The sequence below is a fragment of the Rhinoraja longicauda genome, chromosome 25, assembly GCF_053455715.1.
Source record: "Rhinoraja longicauda isolate Sanriku21f chromosome 25, sRhiLon1.1, whole genome shotgun sequence".
Taxonomy (NCBI): domain Eukaryota; kingdom Metazoa; phylum Chordata; class Chondrichthyes; order Rajiformes; family Arhynchobatidae; genus Rhinoraja; species Rhinoraja longicauda.
Window position 1 is genome coordinate 11,703,331 of NC_135977.1, and position 16,344 is coordinate 11,719,674.

General features: G+C 41.7%; 1 protein-coding gene across 1 annotated transcript in view; it reads right to left on the reverse strand.

Moving 5' to 3' along the window:
* The window catches only part of LOC144605695 (septin-2), a 111,945-nt gene that overhangs the window by 38,486 nt on the left and 57,115 nt on the right, over positions 1-16,344 (reverse strand). Inside the window, exons 8-9 of the mRNA XM_078421192.1 lie at positions 12,074-12,175; positions 11,206-11,351 (exon numbers count right to left, since the gene is read on the reverse strand). Coding sequence (XP_078277318.1) covers positions 11,206-11,351; positions 12,074-12,175 — 248 coding nt within the window. The remainder of the gene's footprint in view (positions 1-11,205; positions 11,352-12,073; positions 12,176-16,344) is intronic.

Below are 16,344 nucleotides of genomic sequence, written 5' to 3' on the forward strand. Positions count from 1 at the left end.
GACATCAAAGTCAAATTCAATATTATTTTCATGTAATATCCACACATATCTTTGCAGTAGGACACTGGACAGCAGCCAGGATCATGTGTTTTCCTATATCTGCACAAAGGAGGCAGTGGTCAATTAACGTGCTCAATCACTGACCTGGCAAATGATGTTTGGCACAGTAACATAGCTAGTAGGGTCATTACTTCGCAGCGTCAGAGAACCAGATTTTATTCCTGCCTGTGTGGCGTTTACACATTCTCCTAGTGACTACATGGATTTTCTCTGGGTGCTCTGATTTCCTCCCTCTTCCCAAATACACAGATGGCCAGTGGCCACTGAATTGTCTCCAGTGTGGAAAATGCACTGAACATTGGGAGAATTACAAAAAAAGGGATTAACATATGATTGGTGTAAGTGGATGACTAATGGTGTTCGATGGGTTGAAGAGTTTGTATTGGTAGTGTATCACTCAATGCCTCAATAGAACAGGGATCTACTGGTCTGATGAGTCTGCTATTCACTGGAGTAGCTTAGCTGATATTGCACAATCAGAAAAGTCCATGGAAAACAATACAAATATACCTCAAATGATAGAAGACTACAATTCCTGATAAAAAATCTAGATGCAACATTCTAGTTTTTTGCATTTATACTGTTGTGCCATAACCATAACTTGATACTTAGTTTCCCTTGATAGAAAACGGGTATAGTGTACAAGGTTACAATGAACGTCAGTTTATCCCAGAATACAAGCGTAAAGCTCATGCCATTGATCTGCAACCTTGAAAAGCACAGCCAGCAGCAATCAGCAGCAGCAGCAGCAGCACCAAGCTGTGTTGCTTGGGAAGTATTGTGTGGGGATAGTAAGGAGTAAGACCTGTGTGATCTCCCGGACAAGTTTCGATCGCCTAGCTTGGGGTCGGAGAGGAATTTCCCGGATTTTTTTTCCCCAAATTGGCCTGGGTTTTTAATCCGTTTTTTTCGCCTCTCCCAGGAGATCACTCAGTTCTTTTGGGTGGGCAGTTGGAGCGGTTGGAGCAGCGGCCGGGCGGTAGGTTTAGTAACCGAGCACGGGGCTTTGTTTGGGGAGTATGAGTGCCAGGGCAGTTTATTGTTCTGGGTGTCGGATGTGGGGAATCTGGGAGTCTGATAGTCTTCCAGACATCCACATCTGCGCCAGGTGCGACGAGATGGGGCTCCTAAGGGACCGTATTAGGAACCTGGAGCGGCAGATTGATGACCTTCGTCTGGTCAGGGAGAGTGAGGAGGTTATAGATAGGAGTTACAGAGAGGTGGTCACTCCAAGACCACGGGAAGTAGACAAGTGGGTCACGGTTAGGGGGGGCAAGGAGCAGGGACTAGGGAGTACCCCAGTGGCTGTACCCCTTGGAAATAAGTACTCTTGTTTAAGTGCTGTTGGGGGGGAACAGCCTACCTGGGGGCAGCGACGGTGCCCGGGCCTCTGGCAAGGAGTCCGGCCCTGTTGCTCAGAAGGGTAGGGAAAGGAAGAGGAGAGCGATAGTAATAGGGGACTCTATAGTGAGGGGGTCAGATAGGCGATTCTGTGGACGCAGTCGGGAGACCCGGATGGTGGTTTGCCTCCCTGGTGCCGGTGTCCGGGATGTGTCTCAGCGTGTCCAGGATATCCTGAAAGGGGAGGGAGATGAGCCAGAGGTCGTGGTACATATAGGTACCAACAATATAGGTAGGATAAGGGAAGAGGTCCTGAAAGGAGAATTTTGGGGGCTAGGAAGAGAGTTAAAAAAAAGGACTTCCAAAGCAATAATCTCAGGCTTACTGCCTGTACCACGCGATAGTGAGAATAGGAATGGAGTGAGGTGGAGGATAAATACGTGGCTGAGGAACTGGTGCAAGGAGCAGGGATTCAAGTTTCTGGATCATTGGGACCTCTTCTGGGGGAAGTATGACCTGTACAAAAAGGACGTGTTGCATCTGAACCTGAGGGGAACCAATATCCTGGCGGGGAGATTTGCTAAGGTAATTGCGGAGACTTTAAACTAGTACGGTTGGGGGGAGGGACTCAAACACAGATAGCTAATAGGCAGTGTGTGAGGCAGAAGGCAGAAAAGGGAAACACTCAGACCCAATATGTAGGAGAGAAAGAAGGGAAAAGAAATAAACTGAGAATAAGAAATGATGGGTCCCTTAAATGTGTATATTTTAATGCTAGGAGCATTGTAAGAAAGGTGGATGAGCTTAGAGCCTGGATTGACATCTGGAAGTATGATGTTGTGGCGATCAGTGAAACATGGTTGCAGGAGGGTTGCGATTGGCAATTAAATATTCCAGGATTTCATTGTTTCAGATGTGATAGAATCGGAGGGGCAAGAGGTGGGGGTGTGGCATTGCTTGTCAGGGAGGATATCACAGCAGTGCTTTGGCAGGACAGACTAGAAGGCTTGATTAGGGAGGCTGTTTGGGTGGAACTCAGAAATGAGAAAGGTTTAGCAACACTTATAGGGGTGTATTATAGACCGCCAAATAGGGAACGAGAATTGGAAGAGCAAATATGTAAGGAGATAGCAGATATTAGTAGTAAACACAGAGTAGTGATTGTGGGTGATTTCAATTTTCCGTATATAGACTGGGAATCACATTCTGTTAAAGGGCTGGGTGGTTTGGAGTTTGTAAAATGTGTGCAGGATAGTTTTTTGCAGCAATACGTAGAGGTGCCTACCAGAGAAGGGGCAGTGTTGGACCTCCTGTTAGGAAATGAGACGGGTCAGGTGACGGAGGTATGTGTTGAGGAGCACTTTGGGTCTAGTGATCACAATGCCATTAGTTTCAATATCATTATGGAGAAGGTCAAATCTGGACCAAGGGTTGAGATTTTGGATTGGAGAAAGGCTAATTTTGAGGAGATGAGAAAGGATTTAAAAGGAGTGAAACGGAACTTTTTGTTTTATGAAAAGGATATAATAGAGAAATGGAGGATATTTAAAGGTGAAATTTTGAGAGTACAGAGTCTTTATGTCCCTGTTCGGTGGAAAGGAAAGAATAATAATTTGAAAGAGCCGTGGTTTTCCAGGGAAATTGGACACTTGGTTCGGAAAAAGAGGGAGATATACAATAAATATAAGCGGCAGGGAGTAAATAAGGTTCTTGAGGAATATAAAGAATGTAAAAGGAATCTTAAGAAGGAAATTAGAAAAGCGAAAAAAAGATATGAGGCTGCTTTGGCAAGTAATGTAAAAGTAAACCCCAAGGGGTTCTACAGATATGTCAATAGAAAAAGGATAGTGAGGGATAAAATTGGTCCATTAGAGAGTCAGAGTGGACAGCTATGTGCTGAGCCGGAAGAAATGGGGGAGATATTAAACAATTTCTTTTCTTCGGTATTCACCGAGGAGAAGGATATTGAATTATGTGAGGTAAGCGAAACAAGTAGAGTAGTGATGGAAATTATGAGGATTAAAGAAGAGGAGGTACGGACACTTTTAAAAAATATAAAAGTGGATAAGTCTCCAGGTCCTGATAGGATATTCCCTAAGACATTGAGGGAAGTTAGTGCAGAAATAGTAGGGGCTATGACGGAAATATTTCAAACGTCATTAGAAACGGGGATGGTGCCGGAAGATTGGCGCATTGCGCATGTTGTGCCTTTGTTTAAAAAAGGTTCTAAAAGTAAACCTAGCAATTATAGACCTATTAGTTTGACGTCTGTGGTGGGAAAATTAATGGAAAAGATACTTAGGGACAATATATATAATTATTTGGACAAACAAGGCCTGATTAGAAACAATCAACATGGATTTGTGCCTGGAAGGTCATGTTTGACTAATCTTCTTGAATTTTTTGAAGAGGTTACCAGGGAAATTGATAAGGGCAAGGCTGTGGATGTTGTCTATATGGACTTCAGTAAGGCATTTGACAAGGTTCCACATGGAAGGTTGATTAAGAAGGTTAAATCGTTGGGTATTAATAGTGAGGTTGCAAGATGGATTCAACAATGGCTGAATGGGAGATACCAGAGGGTAATGGTTGACAATTGTATGTCAGGTTGGAGGCCAGTGTCTAGTGGAGTGCCCCAGGGATCTGTGTTGGGTCCACTGTTGTTTGTCATTGACATTAATGATCTGGATGATGGTGTGGCAAATTGGATTAGTAAATATGCAGATGATACTAAGATAGGTGGTGTAGTTAGTAATGAAGTAGAGTTTCAAAGTCTACAGAGAGACTTGGGCCTTTTGGAAGGGTGGGCTGAAAGATGGCAGATGGAGTTTAATGCTGATAAGTGTGAGGTGCTGCATTTTGGTAGGACAAATCAAAATAGGACGTACAGGGTAAATGGTAGGGAATTGAGGAATGCAGTGGAACAGAGGGATCTGGGAATAACTGTGCATTGTTCCCTGAAGGTGGAATCTCATGTGGATAGGGTGGTGAAGAAGGCATTTGGTATGCTTGCCTTTATAAATCAGAGCATCGAGTATAGAAGTTGGGATGTAATGTTAAAATTGTACAGGGCATTGGTGAGGCCGAATCTGGAGTATGGTGTGCAGTTCTGGTCGCCAAATTATAGGAAAGATGTCGACAAAATGGAGAGGGTACAGAGGAGATTTACTAGAATGTTGCCTGGGTTTCAGCACTTAAGCTACAGAGAGAGGTTGAACAGGTTGGGTCTTTATTCTTTGGAGCGTAGAAGGTTGAGGGGGGACTTGATAGAGGTTTTTAAAATTTTGAGAGGGACGGACAGAGTTGACGTGGGTAGGCTTTTCCCTTTGAGAGTGGGGAAGATTCGAACAAGGGGACATAGCTTCAGAATTGAGGGACAAAAGTTTAGGGGTAACATGAGGGGTAACTTCTTTACTCAGAGGGTGGTGGCTGTATGGAATAGGCTTCCGGTGGAAGTGGTGGAGGCTGGCTCGATTTTATTATTTAAGAGTAAATTGGATAGGTATATGGATAAGAGGGGATTAGAGGGTTATGGTCTGTGTGCAGGTAGATGAGACTAGGTCAGGGAGAGTGGTCGGCGTGGACTGGAAGGGCCGAACGGGCCTGTTTCCGTGCTGTAGTTGTTATATGGTTATATGGTTATATGGTAATTTTCTACTGTTTTAAATATTTATAGCTTCCACCACCCTTGCGGGTGCATTTGTTTCAGTGATTTTGCAACGGTCTGGTGGAAAAACTATTAATATTAATTAACAATGTTTCTTATGTAATATGAAATCATACAAAGAAACAATCTTTAATTATTAATGTTGCCGTTAGTATATAATAACTAAGATAATTCTACTTTGATAAAGTGTTAACAGGAGACAAACTGAAGATTCATCTTTTACTGAAATCAATTTTTTTTAATACACAAATATAGGACAAATAATTATAGATTTACTAATTTGTAGCTCCTTTTTGGTTGCCATATATCTGGGCCACTGGTTTAGCTAACCAAGGCAATCATATCTGATATGATCTTCCCCATTTTTCTCATTGTTCATGAAGATTATAGTTTAGCTTTGACTTGTTAACAGCAGAGCTTAACTGTGAACAACCAAAGCTTAAATATAACATTGTGCTGATGAATTGTGGCTGGGTCAATTTTGTATCTGAAGCTTTAGTTGCACAAAACATAATTGCAACAGCAGTGAAGTCATTCATTTAAATGAGATTTTACAACTGCAAAACGAGAGGTAAAAATAAGGCAAAACTTTATTTTAATGTTGTTGTATTATTTGGTTTTATAAGTACTTTTGTAATTTCTCAATAATTAAATAAATTAGAGGAGACATTCATAACCTTCAAGTAACCCCAATAGCTTTGGCCAAGTCAAGTCAAGTCAAATTTATTTGTCACATACACATACTCGATGTGCAGTGAAATGAAAGTGGCAATGCCTGCGGGTTGTGCACAAAAAGAATTACAGTTACAGCATATAAATAAAGTTAATAAGTTACTAAACATAGCACAAAAAGTGTCGACAAAAATTTAGTCTCTGGGGTTATCAAAGTTGACAGTCCTGATGGCCTGTGGGAAGAAGCTCCGTCTCATCCTCTCCGTTTTCACAGCGTGACAGCGGAGGCGTTTGCCTGACCGTAGCATCTGGAACAGTCCGTTACTGGGGTGGCAGGGGTCCCTCATGATCTTGCTTGCTCTGGATCTGCACCTCCTGATGTATAGGTCCTGCAGGGGGATGAGTGTAGTTCCCATGGTGCGTTCTGCCGAACGCACTACTCTCTGCAGGGCCATCCTGTCCTGGGCAGAGCTGTTCCCAAACCAGACTGTAATGTTGCCGGACAGGATGCTCTCTACAGCCCCAGAGTAGAAGCAATGAAGAATCTTCAGCGACACTCTGAATTTCCTCAGTTGTCTAAGGTGGTAAAGGCGCTGCTTAGCCTTACCCACCAGTGCGGCAATGTGCGTTGCCCACGTCAGATCCTCTGCGATGCGGACTCCCAAGTATTTGAAACTGCTCACCCTATCCACAATAGACCCATTTATCTCCAGTGGCGTGTACGTCCTTGGATGTTTAGCCCTTCTGAAGTCCACAATCAGCTCCTTTGTTTTAGTGACATTCTAGAGGAGGCTATTGTCCTGACACCAGAGTGCCAGATCAGCCACCTCCTCCCGGTAGGCCTTCTCATCGTTGTTGGAGATCCGGCCCACCACCACAGTGTCATCAGCAAACTTGATGATGGAGTTTGAGCTGAACCTGGCCCTACAGTCATGTGTGTACAGGGAGTATAGTAGGGGGCTAAGGACGCAGCCCTGGGGGGATCCTATGTTCAGGGTGAGGGAGCTAGATGTGTGTTCCCCCATCCTGACCACTTGGGGCCTGGCAGTGAGAAAGTCCAGGACCCAGGCACACAGAGGGGTGCTAAGCCCCAGTTCCAGCAGCTTTTCAACCAGTCTGCTGGGGACTATTGTGTTGAATGCTGAACTAAAGTCAATGAACAGCATCCTCACATAGCCCCCCTGGCTGTCCAGATGAGAGAGAGTGGTGTGTAGAACCTGGGAGACCGCATCATCCGTGGACCTGTTCGGACGGTATGCGAACTGTAGTGGGTCCATGTTGCGAGGAAGGAGGGCGCAGATGTGCTTCTTGACTAGCCTCTCCAAGCATTTCATGACAACCGAGGTGAGGGCCACCGGTCGGTAGTCATTTAAACACGCTGGAGAGGCATTCTTTGGCACCGGTACAATGATGGATCTTTTGAAGCATGCAGGGACCACGGACTTTGCCAAGGAGAGGTTGAATATTGTGGTGAGCACTGGAGCAAGCTGAGTAGCACAAGACTTTAGTACTCGCCCAGATATACCATCTGGGCCTCCAGCTTTTCTCGTGTTCACACGCGTCAGAGCCCACCTCACCTCGTGCTCGGACACCGAGAATGTGTGCACATCCCCGGCGGTGGATCCCCCTCCAGCCTCGCTAGCCAGCGCCCCTTCGGTGCTGTTTTTAGACGGCGAGCTGGTGGTGTTACCCGTCTCGAACCGTGCGTAAAAAGAGTTCAGGTCATCAGCTAAGGAGGACAGTAAGACAGGGATTGTGGTGGTTTTGCTCTCAGGTCAAGACTTTTTCCAGAAATATTCTATTGATGGGGCCTTTCTGGCCGATCCACGAGGTCCATATAAATTGTATCCGACACTGACATCATACAGCTCTAGAATATTTCAGCCCATAGGATTAGCTTCCCAAATGTTGCCACGGTCATAATTCTGTCACAAGGCAGACAACAGGACCCAATCAGCAAAATCCAGATCAACGTTTATTCTGCTTGTACTATTATTTCAGGCACACTCTTCCATGCCTGAGCAAATTTATGCATCCTAACCCATTTCTTCTTCTCCAATTTATTTTGTTGATCTTATCTTGACTATCATTTTGCTGAACATCATACCTGTTCAATGTCTTGAATATCATTCTCAAAGCACAACTATATAAACTTTCCAATTGCAAAATGACCAGCTGGAATATGTTAAACATTTGTAATATTGTACCCAATGTTTAAAGATGCAGGGTCAACTTATGTTCTCACAGAAAGACCGAGGCAAATAGGGAGAAAAGAACTTGCACTCATGTTTTTAACTTTGAGAATAATCAGATGATAATCGACTCCCAGGCATTGTAAGAAATATTGGAAGTAACCAAGTTTGATTTACGACTGAGGTTTTAAGCGGATAGGTGGCACAGAAGCAAGGATTAACAAGAGAATTCTCAAGGGATGTCCTATTGAGTACAAAAACAAAGTAGTTATAAACACGTAAAATACAGGAGCATTGTGCCTAATTCCAAGCTCTACAACATAGGAAAGAAATCAAGGGAATAACAAGGATAAAGAAAGAGATTTACTGGATCAGTATAAACTTCAGTGATATGGAGGGATTAAAAGAACTGGACTTGTTCTTCGCAGAACAGAAACATTTAAGGGAAGTTTAATGCGTGTTCAAAATTTTGAATGATTTTGATGGGTGAAATAGCTCAGAAAGCAGAGAACATAAATATAATGTAAATGGTAAAAGAATCAGCATCCATATGAAGAAAATCTGAGTTATGATGATCTAGAATATAATGGAGAAGCAAATTGAATAACTATATTCGCATTGTAAATTTAACTATTATTTGTAGTGAAGAAATGGCTTTGAGAAGAGTAGAACCAATTAGCTTTTTCATTTATGCTGTAAAATGCTATCATGTTATGCTATAATGTTCTACGATGCTTTCACCAATGCCTTTCCTTTTAAAATTTTTTTATCCTAGCCTGCACACCACTTAACTCAGGCTTTGAATTAACTGACTGATTTGTACCTGGGAGTCTGCTTGGTTATCTACTCATCCCACTCCCCAAACCTCCATCTCTCACCCAGGGAAGCAGCCCATAAGCTTCTAATGGTCATGCAATGAAAGGAGGATTATTGATAGATTGTTTAAGGCAATGATGAAAATAAAATAGTTGAGATCAACAGGCAGAGATAGGGTAAGTTTACAGTAAGTGCCAATATATTTCACAAGATGGGAAGATGGATTGCCAAAAGGTTGGTGGAAAAACAGCTTTGAGAACATGGTGTAAACCTCTCGGACAAAATTAGCATGAAGAAAGGATGTGATTGGGGAATAGGATAATTTGTGGACCATGGGTTGTCTGGTTGCTGACCCACGACATCGATGTGGCTGATGAACAGTTTGAGGTAAAGATAGAAGGAAGGGCAGATATACTCAAGATTATTGTTGGCAGAGAAAAAAATTAACAGGATTTTCTTTGCATTTTGATGTTCTGGAGCAACGAGGAATTTTGGCAAAGAACAATCAGGTGGTACGTGGAAGTAGTCATGCCAGGTTTGGCAATTAAATTGTCAGCCATACAAGGAATGCAATTCAAAGAGAGCATTGCATATCGATGCAACTTTTACAGTACATTATCATCTATAGTTCAGAAATTCAATGTCTATACACAATCTAGAATTAAGGGACAGAATAAGATCAATACATCATGATTCTCATAAGCATTATTGAGAACACAGCCAGCAGTCATGCTGGAAAGAAAACAAGACCTACATTACGAATTTGGCATGGTACAATGGTTTTAAAATATGGCAGAAAGATGCAAAGTATGCAGCTTTCGCAAAAGAAATTATATGAAGAAAATCATTAAAGAAGAATTTCATCCAAAGGTTTGGAATTAATGTAAAGGACTTTTAGTTGGATACTTTTAAAAAAGATAAACTGTGTTATGTTTTGATCATGTGCGTGAAAAATAGAATATGAGTGAGACAAATGAGAATATCACCTCTCTTTTTAAACATATTGAATTGTTTAACAAACATCGAGAAGGTCAAAACATTTTGGCTCAAGATCAATAACCTAATGCGTGTAATACAGGAACATCTGAAGATGTGAGAAAACACGTGGGAGTGAGATACTTGAAAAGGTTTGGCATAGTGACTAAAGTGATGAATGCAAGTAGTCAAGGGAGCCTTACAAAACAACCCTTTAACTGAACCACATAGATGTAGAACTTCACTCAGACAACAAAAAGTAAATAGAGAACAGCAAGTACGGAAAAACATTTAACAATGTGACTTAACTGCCATTCTTAAATGATCTTAGAAGCTACTCATGCCCTCTGCCTCCATTGTATAATTTATTTTCTCCCAATTTTGAACACTTGCTTTCTTTTAACTGATTTTGTTTAAGATGCTTTGCATGTCAGTTTGAACAGTGAATAAAACTTTGTCAAAAGAATTAGCTTTAAAAAAGAGAGATCGAGGTGCTCTGGCTGAGTTAATAGGGAGAGAATTACTGAGCATACATCTCACTAATATAAAGACATGATTTAGAAGAGGCCAAAACCAAAGAAACAGATACTATACTGCCCTATAGCCCAATGAGTACAAGCTGAGCATCAGCACCCATTTACATTATTGCTCGATCAATCCCATTGATGGGAATGCAGGAGAATAAACAATTTCCACACTGCGCACCTCCACCTTCCAGATTCTACCACAGTCACAGGGTGAACGTGCAAACTCCACACAGACAGCTTCTGAGTGAGGATTGAACTCGGATCACTGGAGGTTTGAGGCAACAGCTCTGCCCGTATCACCACAGTGCCTCTAGGGAGGGGACTAGAAGATTGGTATAATGTAAACTGGATGAGAACTTTACTCCTGATAGATTGACTACCAGTCTCTATTGTATGACTGCAATGTCAAAACAGTAGGCGAATGGTATTTGGAATATGAGCGAGTATAGGTAGCAGAGAGCTAGTTAAACTGAAATGAAGCTTGGCTTAATTCTGTAACTAGACTAAACAGCATCCACAGAGCATTCAGCAGCCAGTGGAGTGCAATTTGTTGCCAAGATATCTGATTTCTTACATTCTTACTATTCCTCTCTCCTTCTCTCTTCATTATAATACTTTATTTAAGACGACTTGAAGAAATTATTGCAAATTGTCTTTAAATATCCATTTTAGAAGATGTACGTGTTGCTGTTCAACAGACAAAGCAGAAAGTCTATGAATCACCGAGAGGAATCTTCCTATGGTCAAGCCATTGGTAATCACTGTGTAATAACCAGGATCCCATAATGTTACATCGCAATGCAGCAAGGCCTACTGGCTCTCCCAGTATCTTACATTAATTTAGGTATGTAATTGTGGTTCATATACATACATATGAGCTCTATAATCAGCAGCTGTTTTGCATAGTTTCTTATGTCAGTTATGGTGCTTCATTGCATCATTGAAGGATACTTACACCAGCATTGTGCGTAGTTTGAGAAAGTCATTATGTTCTGGGTTCTCCACTTCAACCACTCCCCATGGGTAGAGGCGACCTCTGATCTTTTTGCCTTTCACCTCAATCAGTTGGTTGGAGCCAATCACAGCAAAGGGAACACTGGCCTGGGACCAAAAGGAAATGTGAATCAGATCGACACAAGGACAGGAATAAGAAGTTTAACTGCCAAGTTTGTCCCACCATTTAAATAGATCCTGCATCTTAATTCCACCAAACAGTCTTTATTTCACAACCACCATTACCCATGTCCAGCAAAATCTATCATTTTCAGTTTTGATCAGTAATAGCTGTGGATTTTCACAAAATATAGCACTAAATGCCTTGTGATAACACTTCACCTCCAGTTATGGATTCCATCACCAGAGTAAACTGGTTCTTTCTGTCTGTCCTTTCAATTCCTTTAATCATCCTGAATATTTCAGTTAGAATATATGCCTCATCTACACAAAGTTTCCACGCAATGTAATCATATTTACTGATTTGATATCCTATTCATAAAACATCTAATTCCCTCTACATTGTGTCCCAAACAGAACACACTACTCAAATTGGTCTATTCTGAGCTTGTGTATCGGTAACATGGTTTTCAATTGACATTCAATGACGCTCAGTGACACAGTTTAGTTCCCCCTTTGAATCATTTACCTACATGGAGTCTGCATGTATCTGTAACCTGTGCAAATGAGTAAATTATCCAATCATAGTATTCTCCACATCCAGTTGGAGACTCCACCTACCCACTTTGGTAGCTTCTTTTCATAGCCACTTACTGAAACCTAACCATTTTGGAAAGATGTTGATCATTTGTGGACAATTAATGTCTTACCTTCAGAATCATGGTTTGCTCCTTGAACTCCTCGTCCTCATCAGAGTCAGCATCTGGTAGTTGGTAGATTCTAATACCATGCTCAGTGATCTCATCGAGGATCTAAGGAAGAAGCCACAATTAGGAATCCTATCGAGTAAGATGCAAGATTCCAAACTTAGTGTAGATTTTATAGATCTGTTTGTAACTTGAGAATTATATTTTTGTCGAGCTGGAAAAGGGCAGGCATGGGTGAGGGTGGCAAAATATCATAAATCCAAACACAAACTGCAACAGGATGGTGTCCTTCGGCCAACCTATGAAAGTGGTGTCCAATTAGATCTAAATTGCAGCTCATTCCAAGTGGATCTTAGCACTTTGTCGCCTCTTCAAAGGAGGTGTTTCTTTCAAACATTGAAGATAGACACAAAATGCTGGAGTAACTCAGCGGGACAGGCAGCATCTCTGGATAGAAGGAATGGGTGACGTTTCAGGCCGAGACCCTTCTTCAGACTCTACCTGAAAAGTTACCCATTCCTTCTATCCAGAGATGCTGCCTGTCCCGCTGAGTTACTGCAGCATTTTGTGTCTATCTGCGGTGTAAACCAGTATCTGCAGTTCCTCCTACACATTTATTTTAAACATTACTACCACCAATTTTCCCATACTTTCAAATAGTACACTTAAAATAATAGAATGATAGAAAGAAAACATGCTCCAACCCCATCCCATCGCATTCCCACCTAGTTATTTTGCCTTTTTAATTTAAATTACCTCTTTCTCAGCCTGCGTCCCAGTGGAAACAATATCTGCTAAGTTGCACAATTTAAAAACTGATCTATCACTTCTTTCTTTTATATTGTTTGCCTTGAGAAGGCATTTTCTCTCATTTCTACACCATGCTAAAATCTCTCAACTCTGAAAGCAAACTCACATCCATCACTTTCTCAAAGTATGGCAAACTGAAACAGGTGTAATTTTAACCCCACCAAAGGCTCAGGGGAATAAAAAGTGAGTAAGTTAATATAAACAAGAAATATTTGGTGGCATCCACTGCCAATTTTAACAGAGGCAGCATGAGGAGTGGGTATATTCTCAGTCTCCTCCTATACACCCGTTACAGTTCCTTGGGTTCAAATTCCTTGGCGTTAATATTACCAAGATCAATCTTGGAACAACCATTGGTTTGGTTTGCATATAGCTCTGGCCAAGACCGCAATAAATTGCAGAAAGTTGTAGATGTAACCCAGTCCACTACACAGACCACACTTCCCACCATTGACTCCATCTACACTTCATGCTGCCTCAGATAAGCAGCCAACATAATCAAAGATTTATCCCATCCCAGTCATTCCTTCTTCCTGCTTCTGTTCAGCAGAAGATACAGAAGCTTGGAAGCGTGCAACACCAGACTGAGGAATAGCTTCTTCCCCTCTGTTACTAGGCCTCCGACAGTTCTTCTACATGCTAGGGTACTGTCTGATTCTCCTCTACCTCATTGTGGACGTCTATGGAACTGATGCTATATTCTGCACTGTATCTTCCCCTTTATCTATTGTACCCGTTTGACTTAATTGTATTTATATATGGTATATCTGATCCGTTTGGATAGCATGCACTCCAAAGCTTTTCACTGTTCGTCAGTATACATGACATGGGGAGAAGGCAGGAACGGGGTACTGATTGATAGTGATCAGCCATGATCGCATTGAATGGCGGTGCTGGCTCGAAGGGCTGAATGGCCTACTCCTGCACCTATTGTCTATTGTCTATTGTCTAAAACCTAAACTCGAATGGTTTGGTCATTAAAAAAATTAGTAAGGCTGTGAGATTTAACTTTAATAAACTGTCTTACTTTTGGCCACATCTAACTGGGTTCTTGTGCCCTTGAAAAACTTGCCAGATAAAAGGAAACAAGAGAGAAAGGCTGAAATTTTTAAGGCCTTTGATATTTGTGTGCCAAAAGCAAAACATTGTCTCCATAGCCAACAGGCGTGTCTCTTTATTTCCTGCACTATGAAAAATTTCCCAGACCCCATTTACCAGACACATCCTCAGCCTCCCTGACTCTTTCCACACCTGCCATCCACCTGATCCTTTCCAAACCTCTGCTGGACACGTCTGCTCTTAACTCAACTACAAAACAACTGCTTCAATATTTTCACTCCAATTGCTAGCCCATTTTGTCAATAAGATTGACTGATTTTATTTTTGGTGCATCTGTCAACTGACAAAGTCATTGTTTACTTAATGTAACCTGTTGGGGATAACATGTAGAAAAAATTGTAGACTTCTGGGCTTGAGTCCATCTTCACCCCAACCTTCAACTACATGGTCTCGTGATCAGATAAGGGACACGAGATCAAAGCAGTAACTTAAGTAGTTTAGCGTTTATCATTCCTTGTTATCTATAACTTTAAATGAGCTATCTAACCATGGCCTCGTATATCCATGATCAACGCATCTGATGGAAGGCATAGCAACACTTTGCAGTGGCTGGCTGGAAAACACATTAAGTAAGGTATCAAATCAGTTAATCTTATCCCAGGAACAGGTATGGTGTACGGTAGATGGAAAATATAAAGCGCTAAAAATAACCTTTTAAAAAGTATGTTTAAATGTGTATCCTACCCTTGTCACCTAAAAAGCAAAATATTTGGTATTTTCCAAATGTAAATACTATAACACATGATCAGAAAGCTTGCAGCATGGAGTTACTCAATTCTACAGTGCTGCAAGTTGGATTCACTTCTCTTCTGCAGATTGAGATTGAGTGTCTCGGCAGCAAACTCCTCAATGCTAGTTGCTAGGCCACCATACTCTCAATTTCAAAGTAACAAGCAAATAACAACACAAAAGCTTTTCACTGTACCTCGGTACACTTGACAATAAACTAAAAATGAAAACTGAGAAAACTTCAAGCTGTCAGTATGTGGTCATAAAAGATTGATTAATATGTTTCCATAACGTTTGGAGTGCCGGTATTTTTGTAATACAAAAGCAAAGATGAATGATATTTGCATATCTGACTTACATGGAAATTACTGGACAAAAGCAACCAACTTGCTTGATGTAATAACCACATACACAGCAGCCAAGGTGCAAGCAGCAAGATTCCTCAAACAACAAGGGGCTCATCAGTCTGACGAAGGGTCCCGAACTGAAACATCATCTGTCCATTTTCTTCTCAGATACTGCCTGACTCAATGAGTTGCTCTTGCAGTTTGTTTTTTGTTCAAGACTCCAGCACCTGTGGGTTCTTGTGTACACAGAACGACCCAATCTTTTTGGGTGGTTTGGCACAGGGTAAACTCTTGTTTGAAAATTCTTTGAGGTACACAAGGACCATAAGAGCTACAACGTATTACTATAATTAAACATCTCAGTCATGGGGCCCAAAACTGTTTACAATATTCCATATGTGGTTTTTGCTTTTATATTCTAATCCTCCCCAAATGAATGTTAACATTGCTTTTGCTTTCCTTACTACCAATTCAAGCTGCAAATTAACGTTTTGGGAATCCTGCACCAGCACTCCCAAGTCCCGTTGCACCTCCGATTTCTGAATCATCTTCCCATTTCGAAAATAGCCTACAACTTGATTCCTTCTACCAAGGTGCATGATCGTATACTTTGCTGCACTCTATTCCATTTGCTGCTTTTTTTGCCCACTCTTCCAACCTGTCCAAATCCTTCTACAGACTCCTTGCTTCCTCAACACTACCTGCTCTCCACCCATATTTGTATAATCCTTCATCTTGGCCATGAAGCCATCAATTCCATTATCCAGATCATGCAGATCTGGATACTGATGCCCAAGCGAAATGTGAGATGGTGTTCATCCAGTTTGTGTGCGGCTTCACAATGGAAATGGAACATACCCAGGACAGATAGGTCAGTATGGGAATGGAAAAATAGTTAGCAACTTGGAGATCCAGTAGGCCGAGGCTGACCAAGTGCAAGTGTTCCGCGAAGGTTGCCAAGTCTGCGCTTTGTCTCGTCGATGTAAAGGAATCCACATCGGGAGCACTGAATGCAGTAGAATTCAGTCCGAAGAAGGGTCCTGATCCGAAACATTGCCTATCGATGTCCTCCAGAAATGCTGCATGAACCGCTGAGTTGTGCTAGCATGTTTTTAAAAAAAGCATCTACAGTTCCTTGTGTCTGGTAAATTCATATTTCAAGCCCAAATTCAAATTAAATGAAGTCAAACAAAAATAAGCAGCCAGACTTCACCAATGGTCGTATCAAGACACGAGTCAGCAACAAAGATATTCCCACCGCTTCAGTGT